Source organism: Coloeus monedula (genome assembly GCF_965178545.1).
Source record: "Coloeus monedula genome assembly, chromosome: 10".
NCBI classification, from domain to species: Eukaryota; Metazoa; Chordata; class Aves; order Passeriformes; family Corvidae; genus Coloeus; species Coloeus monedula.
Genome location: NC_138790.1, coordinates 6,411,186 through 6,430,866, shown reverse-complemented (window position 1 = coordinate 6,430,866; position 19,681 = coordinate 6,411,186). Strand labels below are relative to the sequence as shown.

At 37.4% G+C, this 19,681-nt stretch overlaps 1 protein-coding gene across 1 annotated transcript; it reads left to right on the top strand.

Annotated features, from left to right (window-relative positions):
- Positions 1-9,601: 9,601 nt before the first annotated feature.
- RBP2 (retinol binding protein 2) lies at positions 9,602-17,606 on the top strand (the record flags this gene model as incomplete). Its single annotated transcript, XM_082287886.1, has 4 exons — positions 9,602-9,674; positions 12,517-12,695; positions 15,645-15,746; positions 17,498-17,606. The coding sequence occupies 4 exons, from the start codon at positions 9,602-9,604 to the stop codon at positions 17,549-17,551; spliced, it is 408 nt and encodes a 135-aa protein (XP_082144012.1). The 3' UTR covers positions 17,552-17,606.
- Between the last annotated feature and the right edge of the window lie 2,075 nt (positions 17,607-19,681).

Here is a 19,681-nt window from a genome sequence, read left to right as displayed (position 1 = left end):
TACCAAGTGCTTAACTTTGAGTTAAAATTAACAGTTAAAAAGTACCTAATTTGCTTGAACATCATTTGGAATTTTTTAGGAGAGCCTTTTTCCCTCTTCAGCCACAAAAATGCTTTGAAAATCTGATTAATGTCACGCAGTACTTCCCACTGCAGCTTATGTAACTTCAGGGACATATAGGTACCTTCTCAGTTACATATTCCCCTGAAGTGATTGGTTTTCAGTACCCATTAGACACTAAAAATTTGAAAAGGGAATGCCCAAATCTTAGTGAAGTGAAGGTAAATGTAGGACATATCTCCAGATAAAAAAATACTGTTCTTCTTTTAAGTCCCCCTTGCACAACAAAAAGGAAAAAAAGGCCCCACAACAGCAAAATCCTCAATAGCCAAATAAGTACTGCTTTCAATTATAGAGCTGACCAACAGTTCATTACAGTTCATCTTGAAGCATAAAACCTCAAGACACTGGATCATGTGCCTCAATACAGGATGGCATGGGATGGCACACTGCTTATCAGGCCTGGTAAATCCTCCTCCAAAATATGTTTGTATGAGTTGAGAGAAAAATAAATGAAATAGGCATGCACAGAAAAGAGCACTTTTTGTAAGAGATATTTCTTTGTGAAGTAAAGCTCTTCCTGAACCCACTACAACTTTTTTTGGAGTGTATTTTGTTTTGTTGTGCAACAGGCACATTCCACCAGGCAAAAAAAATTGTTGATGAAACAGCTGGGCAGAACAAGATTTTTCCTTTTTTCATATTCCTTCTCTTTATAGTGCAAGTACTCCTTAATTTTAGCAAATTCAGTTTTTTAAAGCTGTCATGGGTCACTTTGGTGCTTATTTGTTCTTTTCACAATGAAAGTACTTGCTGAAATAACTGTAAACTACCTGTAATTTTGCCAAGGATTTCAAAAGTAGGCATTTCCATATTTAAGATTAATTAATTAACTTCCATGTTAAGATTAATGCAAGTATGTTTCCTTGTTATATTTAAATATCTAAATTCAATCTTCTGTCTGCATTGCAAATGCCCTTGAATGGGATTCTGCAAGGTGCTGAGATCTCTACCTTGATATGGGAGCTATTAAAACACAATGCTATCACTGACAGAAAGAAAAAAGTTATGTTGATGTGCTGTGTAGATAAAAGGGATATTATTCAGCAGCTGCTGGGTCCGACACTAATGAAAATGTATTAATGGGGCGAAAAGGAACAGTCTTGGGCTGCTTTTGATAAATCTAAACTTTCAAAGCATCTAATTAGAGACTCGGTCTAGTGAGTGTGTGTCTGATAGCCTCTATGGAAAAGGTTATAATAATGGTACGATGTCTTCCTTGAAACTTCAGGTACATCTGATTGCCACGCAGTAATAGAACCTTTAGTTGCAAGTGAAGGATATATTGTTGGACAGAGATAGCAAATCAGCCTTGGAAGGCCATAAGCATATTCCAATGAATGGCAGGCATGAGGCAATCTCACAACTGTCTGTTAATAGGGCTCCCAGCCCTTCCAACCATGTTGTACGTTGTCACTGTCACTCTTACAACGTGGTGCTGTTTGGATCCTTAGGACTGCTGCCTGAAGATGTAGCTGTAATAGTCACAAGGAGGAAAAGGAATCATTTTTTCCCCTCATGCTGAATATTGTTCTAACAGACATTTTTTCTACCTTAAAATGTCCACTGGTTTCAATCTCCTGATAGCAGAGCTAATTCGTGCAGCAGTCCTCTCCCCAAAAGGTTCATTTTTCAGTGGGAAAGCAATGGAGCACAATACCCTGGTAACCAAGACTCTTCTTTTCCCTGACAGAGTTGTCTTTTACTAGCAACAAAGGCAATGATAAACATCATTCTAACAGATATATAGCTTACTGCAACAACTTTGGTTTATGTTCGGCAAGTTAGAAAAAAATGCCCAGTTATCTATATTTTTACAAGTAACACATTTCATTTCATCACAGGACTCTGTTTTCCCACTGTCATGAAGGGAGACTCCTCATAAGGAGTCTAATGGTGCTGAAGAAATATTTCCTAGCTCAAACTCCTTTTTTATGGTTGTTATCGCAGAAGTCAAAGCTGACACTTCACTTGTGCTGTGTTCACACCCCTGGCAGCCTGTGACTATGTTCATAAAAAGGAGACACTTGTATCCATGTCGGGTTTTGCTCTGGTCAAACCTCAGATCATCTGGAAATTTCCATAAAATCACGATAAAGCCAAATAAACTACACTAACTGTAACTTCAAATACAGTCTAAATGGGGCAGGTGGGAAAAATCTCTAGAGACCAGAGTGGATACTTTCATTTTGCACTAAGTAGCAAATAGTTTTAGCAAGACAGAGGTAAACATGGCTGTTCTGCCTTATCCATTCAGCTTCCTTAAGTTCCTTTCAGAAATATTCTAGGCAAACTCTTTTCCTTCCTTCCTTCTTTCCTTACCTTATTAAACCCAGTGAGTATATAAAAAAATTCACTTGTGTAGTTCTTCAGTTTCTAGGAAGCTTTTAATGTAAATTTGGAAAAGTAATTTTCGATGCTCTGTTGAAAGTAACTCTCCTTACAAACGCATTAATTTTTTTTCACATATAAACTAGAGAAACACATCATCATGAACATTACTCTGAACTTCTGGGGAATCCTTTCTAAATGTAGTCTCAGATTATATTTAGGTATCAGGTTTTCAATTTTCAATTCTTTTTTCTTTTACTCTTCTATGAAACACAGCCTGCCATTCTCTTATATTATATATAGATAGATATAGGTATAGGTATATCTCTATTTAAATCTATAAATTTTCATCTAAAATACACAATTTAAGAAACTTCATTTTCTCTTTTATCTTCTTCTATATTAAATGTACTTGGTACTTTTTACTGCAAAGTGAAATTACCATATTTATCAATTCCTTATTTCAATTCAGTTTTCCAGTGGCAATGTCAATAAATCAGATATAAATGCTCCTTCCCCCCTGCTTTCCATGCATGTGCATCCAGTAACCAAAACCACATGGCATCACTGCTATTAAGAACCAATCCTGTCATATGTCTGGGAGAAATCTTAACTTCAGCAATGTGTCCTGAATTATATTGCTTGGCCCATCCCCAACGATTCTTAAATTGATTGATTATACACTTGCCTTAAGAGCCAGCTTGCAGTGGCAAGTGTGTTGCATTTTAACAACACTGAGTGTACCAACTCATTTAACTACAGCAGACACTATCTGGATTTTTCAACTTAGATTTTTTTAAAATATTACTATAAAATTTCATCCTAAATTCTATTTCTATCAAATAAGTGCCAACTTAGAGTGAGAAATTCACCAAAAGGACAGACAGATATCTAAATGCCACTTTACTACAACAAATTATTTTCTAATGTTCCAGGATGCCTTGGAGAGTTAAACACTGGTTCATTTCTCAAACAGGATATGGTAGAATGAAGCCAGAGCTTTTCCCACAGAAAGGATGCTGTTGTGGATCTGGAGACACAGACAGAAAAGGATTAACCATACAGCACTGTGAGAGGAGTGAATTTATGAGATTTACTACACAGAGCATCCCTTCATCAACAGGAAATAATGACTTGTGCCTACGTTTTAAGAGAGATGCAACAGCACAGGATGATGGTATTCAGTTACCCTGAAGATTTTGCTGCTGGCTTTCTGAGCTGGTGTTTTTTGCTATCTGAAGCAGTAAAACTGATTTATGGCAAAAAGAAGGCGTTTAGGAAATAGATACGCTGACCAATCTAGGAATTTTCCTAGGAGTACGTAATGGTTCTGGAACTGCTCTGCACTGATAGCAGCATAGTGAAAGAAAACTGGCTGAGTATTATTGTGGATTTTCATCAATAGCTCTGGACCCAGTTTACAGTCCTTCTGGGACACTGGCTTTAAGTCCTTAAGGTTATCACAAGAATGGTTCTAACCTTTTTCTAAATGGCTGCAGTGAATCCAAAACTATGCACTAATTGCAACAGCTTATACAACTTTTCATCTGGATTCTAGAACTGGTCACAAAATCTTTCTATCATTGAATTCTATCACTTAGGAGTTATGTGAAAACTTGAGGTCTAAGATATTTGAAAGTATCAAGTTTTCTCCAGATGAGGTAAAAACTACTATTTCTGTCTGACAAATCTGTGTCTTTAAAATATTCTTCTAATGGATAAGACCCTGCATTAAAATGGCATTTCAGCTTTTATGGTCAGGCATGAACCAGCCAAAGGAGATACATATTTTCTTAGCTAAATTGTGCTTGTCATGGAAATATCAAAGAAAAAACCCCAGACTTCTTTTAATTCAAAATTCATGCATCAGTGTTCCAGTCCAATGTCTAAGTAATGCAGCCTTTATCTGATGAAGATAAGAAGCAGCAGTTGCAATTACAAAACTGCCACAGAATAGATACAATTAAGTTATAGATTACAGTCACAGATATTAATGCATAGTTCATGCAGGGAATTCAGGTCCTGAAAAAATCTTTTAAGGGAAAATTTAAGCATCCTTAATGGCAATGACAAAGCACTTAAACTGGGTTCAGATTTTCCATCCACGTTAAAGATAGCCCAGAAGGAAGCACACTTTAGTGGATATGCTCACTGACTTGCTCTGCATAGTGACTTCTTTCATGACCTTGGCCAAACCATGTTGCCTCCTAAGTTTTTCTGATTTCACAAAGGCTGATGATTTTTATCTGCTTCCTCAAAGCCTGAATAAAGAGCTTTGAATAAGTGCTCAGGAGAATTAATGAATTAATAAATTCAGTATTCCCCATTTATTTTGAAAATCAAGGTCGGTCAGCTTTATCCACTGGCCAATGGTTCTCTAGAGCATAATATTTCATAATGAAAACCACCTTAATAAAAATGAGTACTGAAGACAATAGAATCCACTGGATTATATTTTTAATGTTTTCAAACTCAGTAGCACAATCACTAGTGTCATCATTAAGTCTCTAAGAGCTAAGCTGAAGTCCTTAGTTAAGAGAGGAGGGAGGTTTTTGATTAATACTGTGTGTAACATCTGCATCCAAATTCATCACCAAAATCAGATGGAGTAAGAGAGATGGAAATTACTGAAAAAAGATGAAAACTCAATGTCTGAAAGCCAATTATTTTATTTCTAAGAATGATTAAAAACATATTTTGTGCATCTTTGCTCAAGTTGAAAGTAAACACAAAACGTGCTGAACTGGCATAACTGTGAGCTCTGTTTGCTCTGTGTACTCCCACAGTGTCTGCACCCCGTGTCCCTACTGTTTTGTCAACAAGGTGTCAGACAAGTTCCTCTTCTGAGATGTGAATGAGGGAATTCCCCTTTGTCTTAGGTGTCAACAAAAAGTTCGTTCCTGCAGATCTCTGTTCTGGAAGATCAGCTAAGAACTGACATAAAATAATAAGTGTTTAGACAACAACTCTATGTACAACTCATCCAAATTCCTTCCATTCCTTCTCTGGAGGGCCCAGGCCTGAACAAAGCAATAAGCCCAAGAGTCAGAAGCCAAACCTCCTACTCCAAGGCACTGAGGTAGGCTTGCTTGTACTGAGTGTGCCTGACCTAGCAAGAAAGCTTGGGATCAGCAAGAGATATCCAAGGTAGAGTAGTGCCAGTCAATACTGGGGGAAGGCAACCCCCAAGTGGGCCATCAAATAGTATTTGCTGAACCCATTCTGCAAATAACACCTTTTGATTTGGCCCTCTCCTACTGTACATGCCTCTCCTACTGCTCCTGCCACATCCTGGTGAGCTCTCTGGGCAGCAGCTGAATCCCCAAGACCTGCAGGCCATCGCACACTGACAAGCAGCCGATTGCCTCCTTCCAGAGTAGTTTTAGTTTTCAGAATGTGACTCCTGGTGTTTGTGCAGAACAGAGCCCCCAGCCTGGTGAGATAGCACCTCTGACAGCTTTTGCAGTAGCAGCCATCACTGAATACATTTCAAGTGATTAATTTTCTAAAAAATAAAAATAAACCTAGTGAGTGCACATGTGCTAACAAGTTAAAAATAATAATAGGTGTCTGTGACCATGCTGCTTCTGTCTGAATCCTTCAGGGGAATTCAGTTGCTAAGAACGACTTACGCAGTTTGCCATATTTCTACGTGTTAAACAACAACCAAATAACTATAGGCAAAAGTCCCAGCTGTCAAGCATGAGGAGTGTAGGGGCTGCTCGGGGGAGTACAAGGCATTTTTCTCCTGTGTTATATCTGCATATTGGATCATTTAAAAGGAAAATTAAATGAGGCAAGGACAGAGTGGGAAGTATGTTACCGTCTCTTCAAAATACCATGCCCAAAAGTTTACAAGAAAAATTCCATTTGACTGGTCCTTCTGTGCTTCATGTAGAGCTCTAACAGTGCTTTACAGAAGAACCTTTCCAAGGGGAATGCACTTCCAGCTCTTTCCAATAGCAAGAAAGGCTGAACTTTGCTCACCTACCTAGACAGAAATTCTCTTCTGGTCAGGTCTCAGACACAATGGGAGGAACTGGAGGCAAGTGTTGGAAGTAACATCCATGACTGTTGACTCATTCCACACAAACAGCATTTGGGCCTCACTTTTCAGTCTTGTCAGTCAAAGTGTTTTCCATGAGATCTTTTCTTTTCAAACTGCCACTAATCAATACTGACTCAGAGGAAAGAGACAAGCAATGCCATCTTTGTTTCTTCACACACAAATAAAGACTGAACAAGTTACTTAGGCTTTTAGCAGAACTAAGTTGATTTTTCATGACTTAGCTTTATTTCCGAGGCCTCAATATTCAGCCATAAATCTTAGCCCTATGTTGAAACCTCACACAAAAGATATGAGCTCAGAGTTTCATTTTTAGCAAGTGGTTTTGCAAGAAAAGGATGCTGAGAACAAAACAGTCATGACAATTAGGAGAGGGCACCTTATCTTAATTTCTTTAAATATATACTTTTTCCATGGGGAGGAAATACAGTTTTGCCATTTTGAAAGTTTGTCTCTGTGTATGCACTATAAAAACAATAAATACAGAGCACAAAGAATAATTTCTAGGTTGTCAAGTGGATAATAAGTCAAAATTTTAACATTTTGTTGAGGTCAGTGTAACTGGCAAGGCAAAGACCTGAGACTTAGAACTCTCCACCCAGGCCTTTTAAACAATAGTGTGAACAGTAGCTGTACTGTATCCCAGCACCCCATGATTTAGCCAGGCATTTGACTGTGTTAGAGGTTTTACTGTCTCTCAAGATATTGCTTTGTAAACGGAATATTCTCTTTGTGGACCTTAACACAGCACTCCTTAAAAGCTCATGAAGTATCACAGAACTCTGTCAAGTCAATATTTCATGTTTCATTAATTCCGTACTTAGCCAGTTCTCTGATTGGTTAAATGTAGTGTCTGTAAACCTCCTAGCTGTATTTTTACCTGAAAAGGCTCAAAATGCTAATTTAGTATGATGGATAAACACGTGCTTAGAAAATACATATATTGGGGAAAAAATGTAAAAAATAATAAGGGATGAGCATAACCAAAACTTTGTCAGGAAAAGCTGTACAAGTATATTTATATGCTGTTAATTAGTTATGATATTTTATGCAAAGGATGTATTCATGTCATAATTAATTCTCCCTGAATGAGCATAGTTATGCATATCTACAGCAATGGAGCCTTCTGTTACTTTATTAGTTGTTAATGTTAATTGCTGATGGTCACACAATACAGCTTCAGTCTCTTCCCCATCTTACCAAAATGACTGTTACATAGGAAGCAAACTACGTCAGAACTGAAATCAACGAGCATACAAAATATCTCACCTTGAGCTTCTAGGACATACTCTGATTCTAGGAAGTGATTGTAGACATTCAGTCTGATGTATTCTTATTTTTACAGGACCTTTTAGTATATACATAAAATGAATAAATAGTAATAATGCATTATTAATGTTGATGCAACACAGAGGCTAAGAAAGAAAGTACACAAACATATGTAAAATCAAAGCTATTGCATAAGTATTACACAATATAACTACAGAACAAAGGGATTTTAATTTTCACTTTCAATGTGACATCATTCATGGTTTCATCTAGAATTTCTTAGAGTGGAAACAAACACAGTAGTAGTAGATGTGATCAGCCCAATAAATTGTGCTTGAAATGAGACACACGTTTTAGAAAGCCGTTCTTGTCCTAAGTAAAGATATGACCACCAGCTTCCCTGGATAAACTGCCTTACAGACAAACTGCACCCTCCAGCCAAGAGTGCAGGTAATTTCCTGGGGGCATTCCCACAGGAATTCACCTCACTCCAACTTTCAGTCACTGCAGTTCCCCATGACCTTGCCTGATGCCTGATTGAAAACCCTCTTCATGTCTCCTTTTCCTTGTCTGATACTTCTTTTCCTTGTCTTAAATTAGCTCCCTAAGTTGAGGCATTTTAAAAACTCAGCTCCCAGAAACTCTCAGCTTTCTTTAGGTTTGTTTTGAGTTTTTCTGAATCCCTGTACAAATTTTCAGCATTTGTGGAATTTTGCATTAATTTTAACAAAATAAAAGCTTAGATGAGAAATCATAAGATCAGTAACTCTTCCATTTACTTATTTCTGAGTTGAAGATCTAGACCTTAACACTTTTTCGAATAAATTTTTTAATAATATTCCCATAAAAAAAAAAAAAAGGAGAGGAAGGTAAGGAGTTCAAGAAGTTTTTGACTTTTGGTCACTTTGATTGTCTCTGTAGAGCCAGCTGTAAGTTATCTTAACTGATTAAAGCCCCATAACATAAAACCTTCAATTAATTTTCTTTTAGTACTTACTTTAAATTCCAATAAAGTTTGACTGCACATTCAAATTCTCCATTCTGACACATTCTCAATGTGCTTATTTGTGCAACTGAAATCCATGTTTTTTTCCACAACAATGTATAAAATAGCTTTCCAATGCAAACGGACATGTTTCAGAGGAATTAAAAAATCATTTTTAGGGCAGGATTGATACCAGTTATGATTGATTTTGATTTACTTTACATTTGCTAAACTTGCTCTTAAACCAAAACAAAAATACAAAAGTGTAGTTGGTATAAGTACAGCTATTGGTACATAGCAGATATATTGAAAATCGAACTAAAACAAAAAATTTTTACCAAGAATATTCCCTTTCCTGCCCTGTCTTACATTTGTTTCACATTCAAGACTTCCATAAGTTTTAAATGGGAGTTCTGGATGTATCAACTCTCTAAGGCTGCCACTTCACAGGGAAAAGTGAATGTAGAAAGGAGGTAAAAAGACAATTCACCTTGGAAAATTTAACTGGGTTGTACAATTTGCCACTGTGTTCAATATATTTCAAAGGTGTCCCATAATAGCCAGAAGTTCTTTACAAAGGTCACTGTAAAATCATATCCTGTATTACTACAATTTCTGAAAGTGTTCCTTGTCTGCCAGCTGTTCAACTGAACTTTGTCAATGAAAGCAAAGTTTCCAGGGTTATCACTCTGCCTCTTAAACTGTATTATCTACAGAATAATAAACCTTAGTGGAAAAAAAAGATATGAAAAGGTTTATAAAACATTCTCTTAGCAGAGTTTGTTTCCAGTCTCACTCCTTGAGCTGAAGTGGTTTAAACTCTCGCCACCATGCCTGCCGATTACAATGGGACGTGGGAAATGGAAACCAATGAAAACTTTGAAGGCTACATGGTTGCTTTAGGTAAATGGAAAAATGTTGACTATATAAAGAGAAAATGTTTCAATTATAAGCAAAATCCTTCTAAAAATTAATGAGATTTTTCTGTAATGTACATTGTGGCATAAGGGTTTCTGCCAATGGCATTACAAATCAAGTAATTGTAATGTAATTAAAATTGCAATGATCTAAATGTATAAGCAAATGAAGACTTGTAGCCAAAGATATTATTCTTTATTTAGATAATTGAAAAAACAGATGCAGATGGGGGAGGGGGGGGAGGGGGAGGAGAGGGGGAGGGGAGAGAAACCAAAACAACACGCTTTCAGATACAGAAGCTCTTTTTTACTCTTTTTTACTTAGGGTAACAGTGTAGCCACAATCTGGTTAAAGAGGAATAAGATATTCTATATCACTAAAGTAAAAATAATGCCATAATTTAATCAGTGCTTTGAACTAATTATGTTACAGAGATGAAAAATTTGATGCTTTAACTGATTTTCTACCCGTTTTACCAAAGAACCTTAATCCTAATTGATTGATCTGTTCAGATTGAAATAGAAGGAATACATAAATACATTAAAATAAACTCTCATCATTATTCATCAACAATTGAAAATAGTTGCAATTTCCTCAAAGTTCTTGTAAGACAGAAAGGCAAGTCTCACTATTCATAGGTTTTAGCTTCTGCATTTATGGAAAAAAACTCAGTAACTTCAGGGGCATCTGTAAATAATATGCATATACACCTGTGAGGCACAAAAAGAGTGATTAAAAATGAGAATAATTAGGACAACGAGAATGATTAGGACAGTGTTTTGAATTTCAGGAGAAAGATACACATTAATTGAAGTGATTTTTGTGCATACTTGCATATATAAACCTAAAGTTATAGATACACTATAAGTTATAGTAATTTAAAACTGCCAATGAATAAGCAAAAAAACTCAACACCAAAACCACTGCAAAGATGCATATGCTATAGGTGATTCTCAGAAACAAATTGCAGGGAAAGGGTGAAAAGATATTCTTCTGCTCTTTTTCCCACAATTTTACATTTTGTTGATATTTTAAGTATTAATGTGCTCGGATTCAAAGGACAGTGAGGTTTTGAGGGGTTTTTTTTAATTCATCTGTCCTTTTAATTAATTCACACACATTTCTATACTTTAATTAAAGATTAGTTTTGCCCTTTAAGTCAAAAACTTTGATTTTATCATAAACATGTTACAAAGTATTTAAATCTACTATAATAGAACTGCATATCATTTTTATTGCTTATATTGTTCAAAATGCAGTTATGAAAACCATGCTTTAATAAAACCTCCCTGATTTTTCTCCAGGAGCTACAAGACTAATATATTAGTCAGAAATAGCATTTCTTTAGAGGTCTAGACATTTTTTTCCCTGAGAGAGAACTAAATTTTATGTTGCCTGGCTATAAATCAGACCCAGAGATACCTTTAATCCACCACAGCAGATAAAATATACCCAAGAAGTCTTGAATATAAATACTGAACAAGATCATTATTCCCCATGTTAAAAAGTCACATTTTTTTCAAGCCTATCCTCTTAGTCAATTCGATTAGTAGTTCACAAGTAGGATAATGAATCTAGCAAAAGAAAAAGGCTCCATTAGCAAGTGGCATTGCCGAGCTGACAATGATTAACACACACATGAAACCACTAAAGGATGGCCAGCAAACCAAACCCATTTTTCAATCTCTTGCAGAAGCATGGGAGATTATTTCATTTGCATACAGCACCATAATAAGATTCCCTGCCAGCTGGTCAGAAATATTTATTGCAGATGGTAATGCTGCTGGCATTAGGGGGGCTGGCTGAGCAAACTGGGATCATGGTCATGTATATGCTCCCTTTGGTAACTTGCAATGCATTCAGTCCCAAGCAGTTGTTTACATTATAATTTTATAATCATGAACAAAATAAGGATGTTAAGGAGATCAGTACAGCAGAAAATGTTGACAGAATATTAAACAGGACCTGTAAAATGCTCTACATGGATACTTTTTTGACTTTTGACTTTGAATGTGTCTCCTCTTAAACTGCAATTTATTTGTGTGCCTGCTATCAAACAATAATGGATTTCAGGCTTTTATTTGATTGCTTCTTTTTTCATTAATATAAGTTTCATTCTTTTAAGTTAATTAATTAACCTCTTGTATACTTTCACAGACCATAGGTTCATCATACAAGTAACATGCCCAAGTCCTCTTGATTACATACTCATTCTCCCTTGATTACATACCCATTCTAACATGCTAAATTTCTGATAAGGAATGTATTATTCTGAGATCCTTCTTTAGGGGTGGCCTAAAGCATCTGTAACCCTGCAGGACACACAGCAGCACCCTCATGTGCCTAAGACTCCATGAGTTCCACTGCATGCTTAGGAAAGGGAATGGCTGCTGAGCCTAAGATGAGAGTAGCACTCCTGCATGCCACAGCTTCATGTATGAGCGAGGCCGAAAGGGCACTGTCAGTCTTAATAGCCCCTGTTGTTTCACATTCTCAAAAAGCTCTGGAAATTCGGGTGATTTAACACACCAGCATCTATTCTCTATTGGTTGTATGTTGAATGCTCACAAAATTCCCACAAATACCCTGTTAATAAATAAATGTATTATCAGTGGAAGATCCTCGAGTTGAAAGTATACTTGCAAACACAAGGTAATTTTTATTTGAAATTATCTTTTTCTCTAGAAAATGTTGTAGGAAAAAGCACCATTTGTGGATCTATGTTTCATTTCTTTTTTTTTTTTTAATGTGTAAATATAAACGCTGTGGGTTTTTATTTTTGTTAGTAAATACTGGAATTTTCACTTGATTTTCTGGTTTTTGACAGGTATTGATTTTGCAACTCGCAAGATTGCAAAACACTTGAAACAAACAAAGGAGATTGTTCAAAATGGAGACAATTTTAAAACAAAAACACTCAGTACTTTCAGAAATTATGATCTGGATTACACTGTGGGAGTGGAGTTTGAAGAACACACCAAGGGACTGGATAACCGAGTGGTGAAGGTAAAAATCTGGTATCTGATATCTGTTTATACTACAGTCCGTACCAGGAGCCAGCAGTTCCAAAAATCAGCTGAATATGTTAAGTAACACCCCAATATTTTACAGCCATCAGAGGATTTTTATAAAACAGAAATAATTTGCATCCTGAGACAGTTTTCTTTCCTGCTATAAGCATTTATTAGAAATGCAAATCAGGATGGCTACTGAGATACGTGAGGACAATCATTAATTATGTTTTTCTAGTAGGGGATTTTTCCAGCTTTTCCATGATACATCTAGAAATTAGCAAAAGTCTATTTTTACATATATATCCTCCTTAATGAAACTGTGGATTCATCCCTGTGAATTTAGGACTGTGTCAATATAAAATTTCATTTTGGGATGGCTGGGTTTACACTGATCAGTCTCAGTTGGGCAGTTTAACAGTTGGACATTGTTAAAAATAAACTTGCACTTAGCTTTTAATGTTAGGGGAGCTTTAGGAAGGGCCAAGAAAAAATGTGAGCCAAAGCTTGGAGTGATTCAGGTGGCAGGGTAGGTGCAGAGGCAGCGGGCAAGGAGGCCCAGCAGTGGATGCTTTACTATCTTTGGGATTATAGAGTAACCAGAGCTCAGAATTTCCCCAGGAATCTGTAGCCATTTGTTCAGACACCCTTCAGGGAGATATGTGGACAACACTTGGATTCAGGGCCATGTTGTAGCCCATGCCCTACCTCCTATGGCAGAGTCAGTTCCTGGGGGGATTCAAACAAGACTGTCTCAGAGAAGTCAGGGAGGAAAAGAATACACACGAGCACTGATTCACTTACTGAATTCAGTTTCATGTTTCTGTATCAATGCTGCTTCTGTTTTACTTTCTTCTCACCCCTAAAATGCTTAAGCAACACTTTCAGATGTAGAAAGGCCAGATCTTAAATTTCCATTGACTGTCCCCTTTGGAGTCGTGCTAATCCAGCATCCCCTTCCTCCTTTGCTTATCATTCACCAAATCTACCTGTTATCAACTCTGCTAATTACCACACCTGTATTCTGCCACTCAGCTTGCAGTTGCCAAACTCTGAGAAGCTGAGATCAAAACTCACTGTCAACTGTTTTGTTTTGGTAATTGCCACAGGAAAAGTGGCAGCATAAAGGACATGTTTGCATTTGAACTCACATCATCCTTCACTGAAGTGGCACAAATTTAACCGCAGACATTGTTTGTACACCATGGATCACTTTTAATTCTCAAACTAACTTTGTGCAGAGTCATTCCTATGATTTCTTCCAAATTATTTCTCATTCACTGCACTGCAAGCCATCAAAGAGTAAGACCCATTTCTTTCACCTATCCTGAATATCCCTATCTCTAAATTTTCTTTCTGTCTCCTCCAGTGGGCACTGGGTGGAAGAAATTCCTGTGACAAAGTCTATGCTTTAAAACACTGCTCCCACATCTCTTCAGATCAGTTGAAGGTATTAGTAAGGATCTAAGGACTCATTAGTTTCATCACTCCTTAAATCCATCAATTTCTGCTCCTCTAGTGCTCATCACCACTTCCAAAGCCATTGGCTTTCTCTGAAAAACCTTTTCACTTGCAGACTCAAGGAAGGAAGGAAGGAAGGAAGGAAGGAAGGAAGGAAGGAAGGAAGGAAGGAAGGAAGGAAGGAAGGAAGGAATTGTGAATTTATAATCCTATCTAATTTAATTACTTTTGCCTAATATTAATTTCTAAACAAATCATATTATTTGTTTCTAGAGAGGAGAAGGAAAAAGGAAGCATGTCATGCTATTATTCTCTGAATTGCTCTAAAATTATTTTCTGGTCACTTTATTAACAAAACAATGCCTCAAACACATTAAAGTTAGATGAAGGTAAAAAAATTGGTAGGCAACATTTAAATGTAAAGAGGGCATGGATAATTTAAAGAGCATGTAGGTTGAAAATTCCGCAAACAAGAAAGAAATTAACTGAAATGGAATGAGTTTTGTCTCATTATTAATGGAAAGCTTCCTTGTAAGAGAAATAAATCATCCAGTGTTGAACTAAAAATGAATTAAGCTCCCAATACACTTGGAGCTTTATAATAACTGAGCTTTCATGGGCTGTAACTGGTCTGTAATAAGGATTTGTCTGATACATGGCTAAGTACCTCCCTAAAGGACAAGGGTTCAAATGTAGAACAATTCCAACAAAGTTGCTTTGAATGTACCCTGGCACATCTACAGATAGACAATTTAGCCTGTAAAGAGAACTTTCCCTTAGTGAGGTTTATCCTGCTCCTGGACAAGAATCAGCATACCCAGTACCTCGTCTGCTGCTGATAGACTCTGAATCACACCAGATCAGGAAATGGTTGAGAATGGAAGTGGTATCCTGAGAACACCTAGTCCAACCTCTCCGCTCAAGCAGGGTCAGCTACAGCACATTGTCCAGCCTATGATCACATCCCTTTAAATTTCTTTGTGAAAGTACATGAAAATATACAAATAAATTTAGTGTATGAGATGATATTAACATACTCTTCCTCTTATTACTTTATGCAGAGCTAGAAAAGGTGTTAGCCCTGCACTTGCCATTATAAGCCCTCAAGTCTTCACCCATGAAACCCTATAATTTTTCCATTAATGGCTTTAAACAGCAAGAAAAATAATACAATTTGCATATATTGCACAAGTAGTTGTAAACACACTCAACAATTCACTAGCTAGTATGAACAGTTGATACTCATGTATGTGGAGAAACACATGGAAATGACAACAAAGCACTGCAAAAGCTTTCCATCATCACACTGTTGTCATCTTAAATGCATTTGGGTTTTGTTTAAATGCTTTTGGGGTTTTTTAATGAGGAAGATGGAGAATGATAGGAAGCAACTGTAATTGTGTATTCATATTGTTTGAAATTATTTTTATACGTTCATAAACTTCTCATTAATGTAACTGAGTTAATTATCTGATTCATGCAGAGCCTGGTGACTTGGGATGGTGACAAATTGGTCTGTGTTCAGAAAGGTGAAAAGAATAACAGGGGCTGGAAGCACTGGATTGAAGGAGACATCCTGCATCTGGTAAGGGCTGCTCTACAGATACACAGCACATCACTTAGGCTGCAACATTGGCTCAGGTTTTCCATTTCAAAGGATTTGTTATTTTTTTCTGGTTAGAAAAGTCTTTAGACAGTTCTGATCTCTGAACTCTAAGGAAATTTCCCCTCTGCTTCAACTCAGGAATGCTCAATTTCTTTCCACCTGCACCAAATTAAGTCATAACCCTGCAGTGGTTTTTTTGCTCCAGTCCACTGCCCTCCAGCTGTTAACCCTTCCTGTTACATTGCGCCTCTAACATAATCTCATTCTTATATAATCACTAGTAGGGAAAAAGAGAAGGAAAAAAAAATCAATCAGATTGCAAGAAAAATGTTATTCTTTGTTCTGAATGAAGCAATATGAAATTTTAGCAGACTGTGCTGTAGTACAGATCAGAAACCCCTGGATACTCAAGAGGATCCCACAAACAACCCATACTGCAATTATTTTTTCCTAGTTCAATAATGAATTCAAACATCTAAAGTAGTAAACTGTAGTCCAAAGATAGATGTAGTGAGTCCAAGAGAGGCCAGAAAAGCCTGTGCAGGAAACAAGCAATCAGTGATGTGCAGAAAGATTTCAAAATAACAGTATAGTAGAATCATAGAATCATGAAGGTTGGAAAAGACCTCCAAGATCATGAAGTCCCAGCTTTGACTGAACACCACCATGTCCATTAAACCATATCACAAAGTGCCACATCTACTCATTTTTTGAACATTTCACATAATGATAATGATTCCAGAGTTTCCTGGGAAAGCAATCAAGAAATGGGTATGATAATATTGGATGGCACAAGAGGTGGACGGAGAGAGATTCCTGAGAAGAGCCCATTGTTCTATCCCATGCTTTGCACCAGGACATCTGCTCCTTCACAAGTTTACTTTACACATACTTGGTGTGGGCAATCCCAGTGGCTCACATCTCTGTGCCTGAAAGGTCAAAGATAGGAATTAAAGCCCACAATGTGCCACCCAACTAAAAGTCACCTGTCCAGTGCACTTCTCCAGCTCCATCTGAACACATATTCAAAAGCTGATCTAAAAGGTTCTACATGCTGGTACCAAGATTTAGGCTGAGACTGGTGGAAACAAAGAAGCCAAGCAGATCCTTACAGCAGTCTTCAGAAACTGTACTCCAGGTTTGGCCCATTGCTGGCCACAAAGCCAGCTTCAGCTCCCTTCAAAGTCCTGTTTGGCACAGAAATGCTGGCTAGTGACACCAACCAAACTGACTGCATTGCAATGTGCAGCTGTGCCAGCCTTTAAGAGGTCAGCTGCAGCACTGGGCAGCAATGGTGCATTGTTCCGGCCCCTGAGAAATGGCTGGGCACACCTCTGAAGCAAATCATCTTTTTTAAGCATTCCTCTTTTTTTTTTTTTTATTTCCTTGTTTCAGTGCTTCTCGTGAATTTTGAGGTAACATGAATTATAAACTCTTACAGTATATTGTCTTAACAACAGAGCATGAAAAAGCCTTGAATTAAAGCACAATTTTTATGCATTTTTCATGTTTATTCTTCTTAGAGTTCAATTCATGTATCAAAAACTAATTACTGCAACATGAGGTGCATACCTGCTGTTTGGTTACATATAATACACTATTCTTACTGTTCTATTTTTCATAAGTTTTTAATGTAGTGGCTCAGTTGCAGCAATTTCTGGTGGGATCTGATATATATGCAAAATAAAACTTCTACCACTACATACTTACTATTTGTTTTAATACTGCAGGAACTGACATGTGAAGACCAGGTGTGCCATCAGACATTTAAGAAGAAGAACTAAAATTGAGAAGAAAGCCTCCCAGATCTTCATCACAATGTTATGCCATTATGTTTTGTCTAAAAAGAAGAATGAAGCCAGATTTTCATTCCTTTGACACTGCTATGTGAATATATTATGTGCCTGTTTATGGAAAAAGCACACTTTATAGAAATAACATCAAACAGTTACAAACCTCATAAATTCCTTTGCCTTTCAATCTGGAGTTAAATAAAAGTAATTGTCTTTCAAATAATGCTTCCCTACATCTTTATAATCATTTCCAGAGGAATGTCCGTTAGCAACAAGGCTGAAAATTAACAGCCACAATTATTTCAATCACAGTCTATCTCTCCACAGTGCTGTATTATCATGATGTCTTCGGATGACTGAGTAATACTGGATAATCACTGGACAGTTTCTATTTAATTTAGTCCTGGATCACTAAGTCCACAGTTTCAGGCAACAGAATGCCTCACTGAGCACAATACATGTCCTTTCACATCTGGATTGTTCCCTTGAATGGCTCAGGTCTAAAGCTGCTACTGGTTATCACCATAAATATCTCAGGGCCCTTGTGAAATGCTGCAGCTCCTCAGTATGATCCTAACATGGATCAATGACAATGCTGTAACTTCCAGTTAGAACTGGCACCCTAATAATCATCCCAGTGGATAAATCTGCTGTTTGAAGCAAACTCTGCATTGAAGAGTTGTTCCGTGGTGTGAAAACTAAAGCACGCATAGGACTGTAAGAGGAAAACTGCAGAGTATACACAGTCTGCATGTACTCTGTGCATAAAGAGTACCCAGCATGCTGCAATCTTCACCTTGTGCCACCTTTCAGAGACTGTAAAAAGAAAAGTCTTTTCCATGCAACTCTTCCCAGTTTTATTCAGGATTTTTCAAAAGAATTCATGTTCTTTGCTAAAGGCAAGTTTAAGTTAACCATGGATGATGAACACTACTTCAGTAGATAGAAACTTGTGTTATTCAACAAAATGTGTGCACACCTTTCCCAGAAGAGCTTGTATGCCCAAAAGCTCATCTGCTTTTTCCCAACTACATGTCTTTCCTACAACCTTGCCTTTCAGATATAAAAATTTTCACATCAGCTTTAGCACTGGTAAGTTCCCTCATGTCCATAGGCCCCCACCCTCTGTTTAGTACGGGAGGAGTGAAAATCCGCTAAACAGATCAGTGGTAGGGAAGTACAGAAAATATGTTTAAAAACTTTTGCAGAAATGGAAGAACATATGCTTTCTCTTCATCTCCACCTGCTCCTTAGCCCGCTCAATGTCAATAGCTCAGGATAGGAAAGGAGTCTCCCAGCTGACAACCAGGTTACAGCTGCAAAAATCTGATTAATATATCACCAATACTTATATGGCCACGGACATTATCCTGGTTCCAGATGCGATTGAGCTGATTTTCATTTTAGTAGCTAGTACTGCACTGTGTTTTGGATTTTGTATGAGAATAATGTTGATAATGGTTGAGTAGTCGCTAACTAGTGCTTCCTCTCAGTCAAGGACTCCAGGTTCCATGTTCTGCCTGTGAGGAGTGCACAAGAAGCTGGGAGGGAGCAGAACCAGGACAGCTGACCCAAACTGGCCAAAGGGACATTCCACACCATAGGAATCATGCTTAGCATATAAAGCTGCAAGAAGGAAGAGGGAAAACTGTTGTGTTTGGGATAGCATTCCCCAGTAATTGCTTGGTCTTCCCAAGGAACTGTAACACGTGATGGACCCTGCTGAACACCTGCCCATGGGAAGTGGTGAATGACCTCCTTGTTCTTCTTTGCTTGTGCATGCCGCTTTTTCCTTTCCCATTAAACTGTCTTTAGCCCAGCCCAGGAGTTTTCTCAGGGAATGGCTGTGTGGTGCTTAGTTGCCAGAGTTAAATCATGACAGGCACAGAAGTGCATATGTAAGGATATTTTTATCAATTGGAATTTGCTTCTCCTGATAAAAGTTGACTTTGTATCAAACTTCCTGTGTCCTTTGCCTGAGCAATGCTTTCATGTTAGTTTGTGCAGAAGAAACTGCACTTGGAGTTAGTAAACTCCTTATTTTGTCTTATTCAGCCCTGACCTGGACTTTTCAGTAGATATGTATTTAATTCATATTTCTAAGTCTCTGCTAGTTACAAG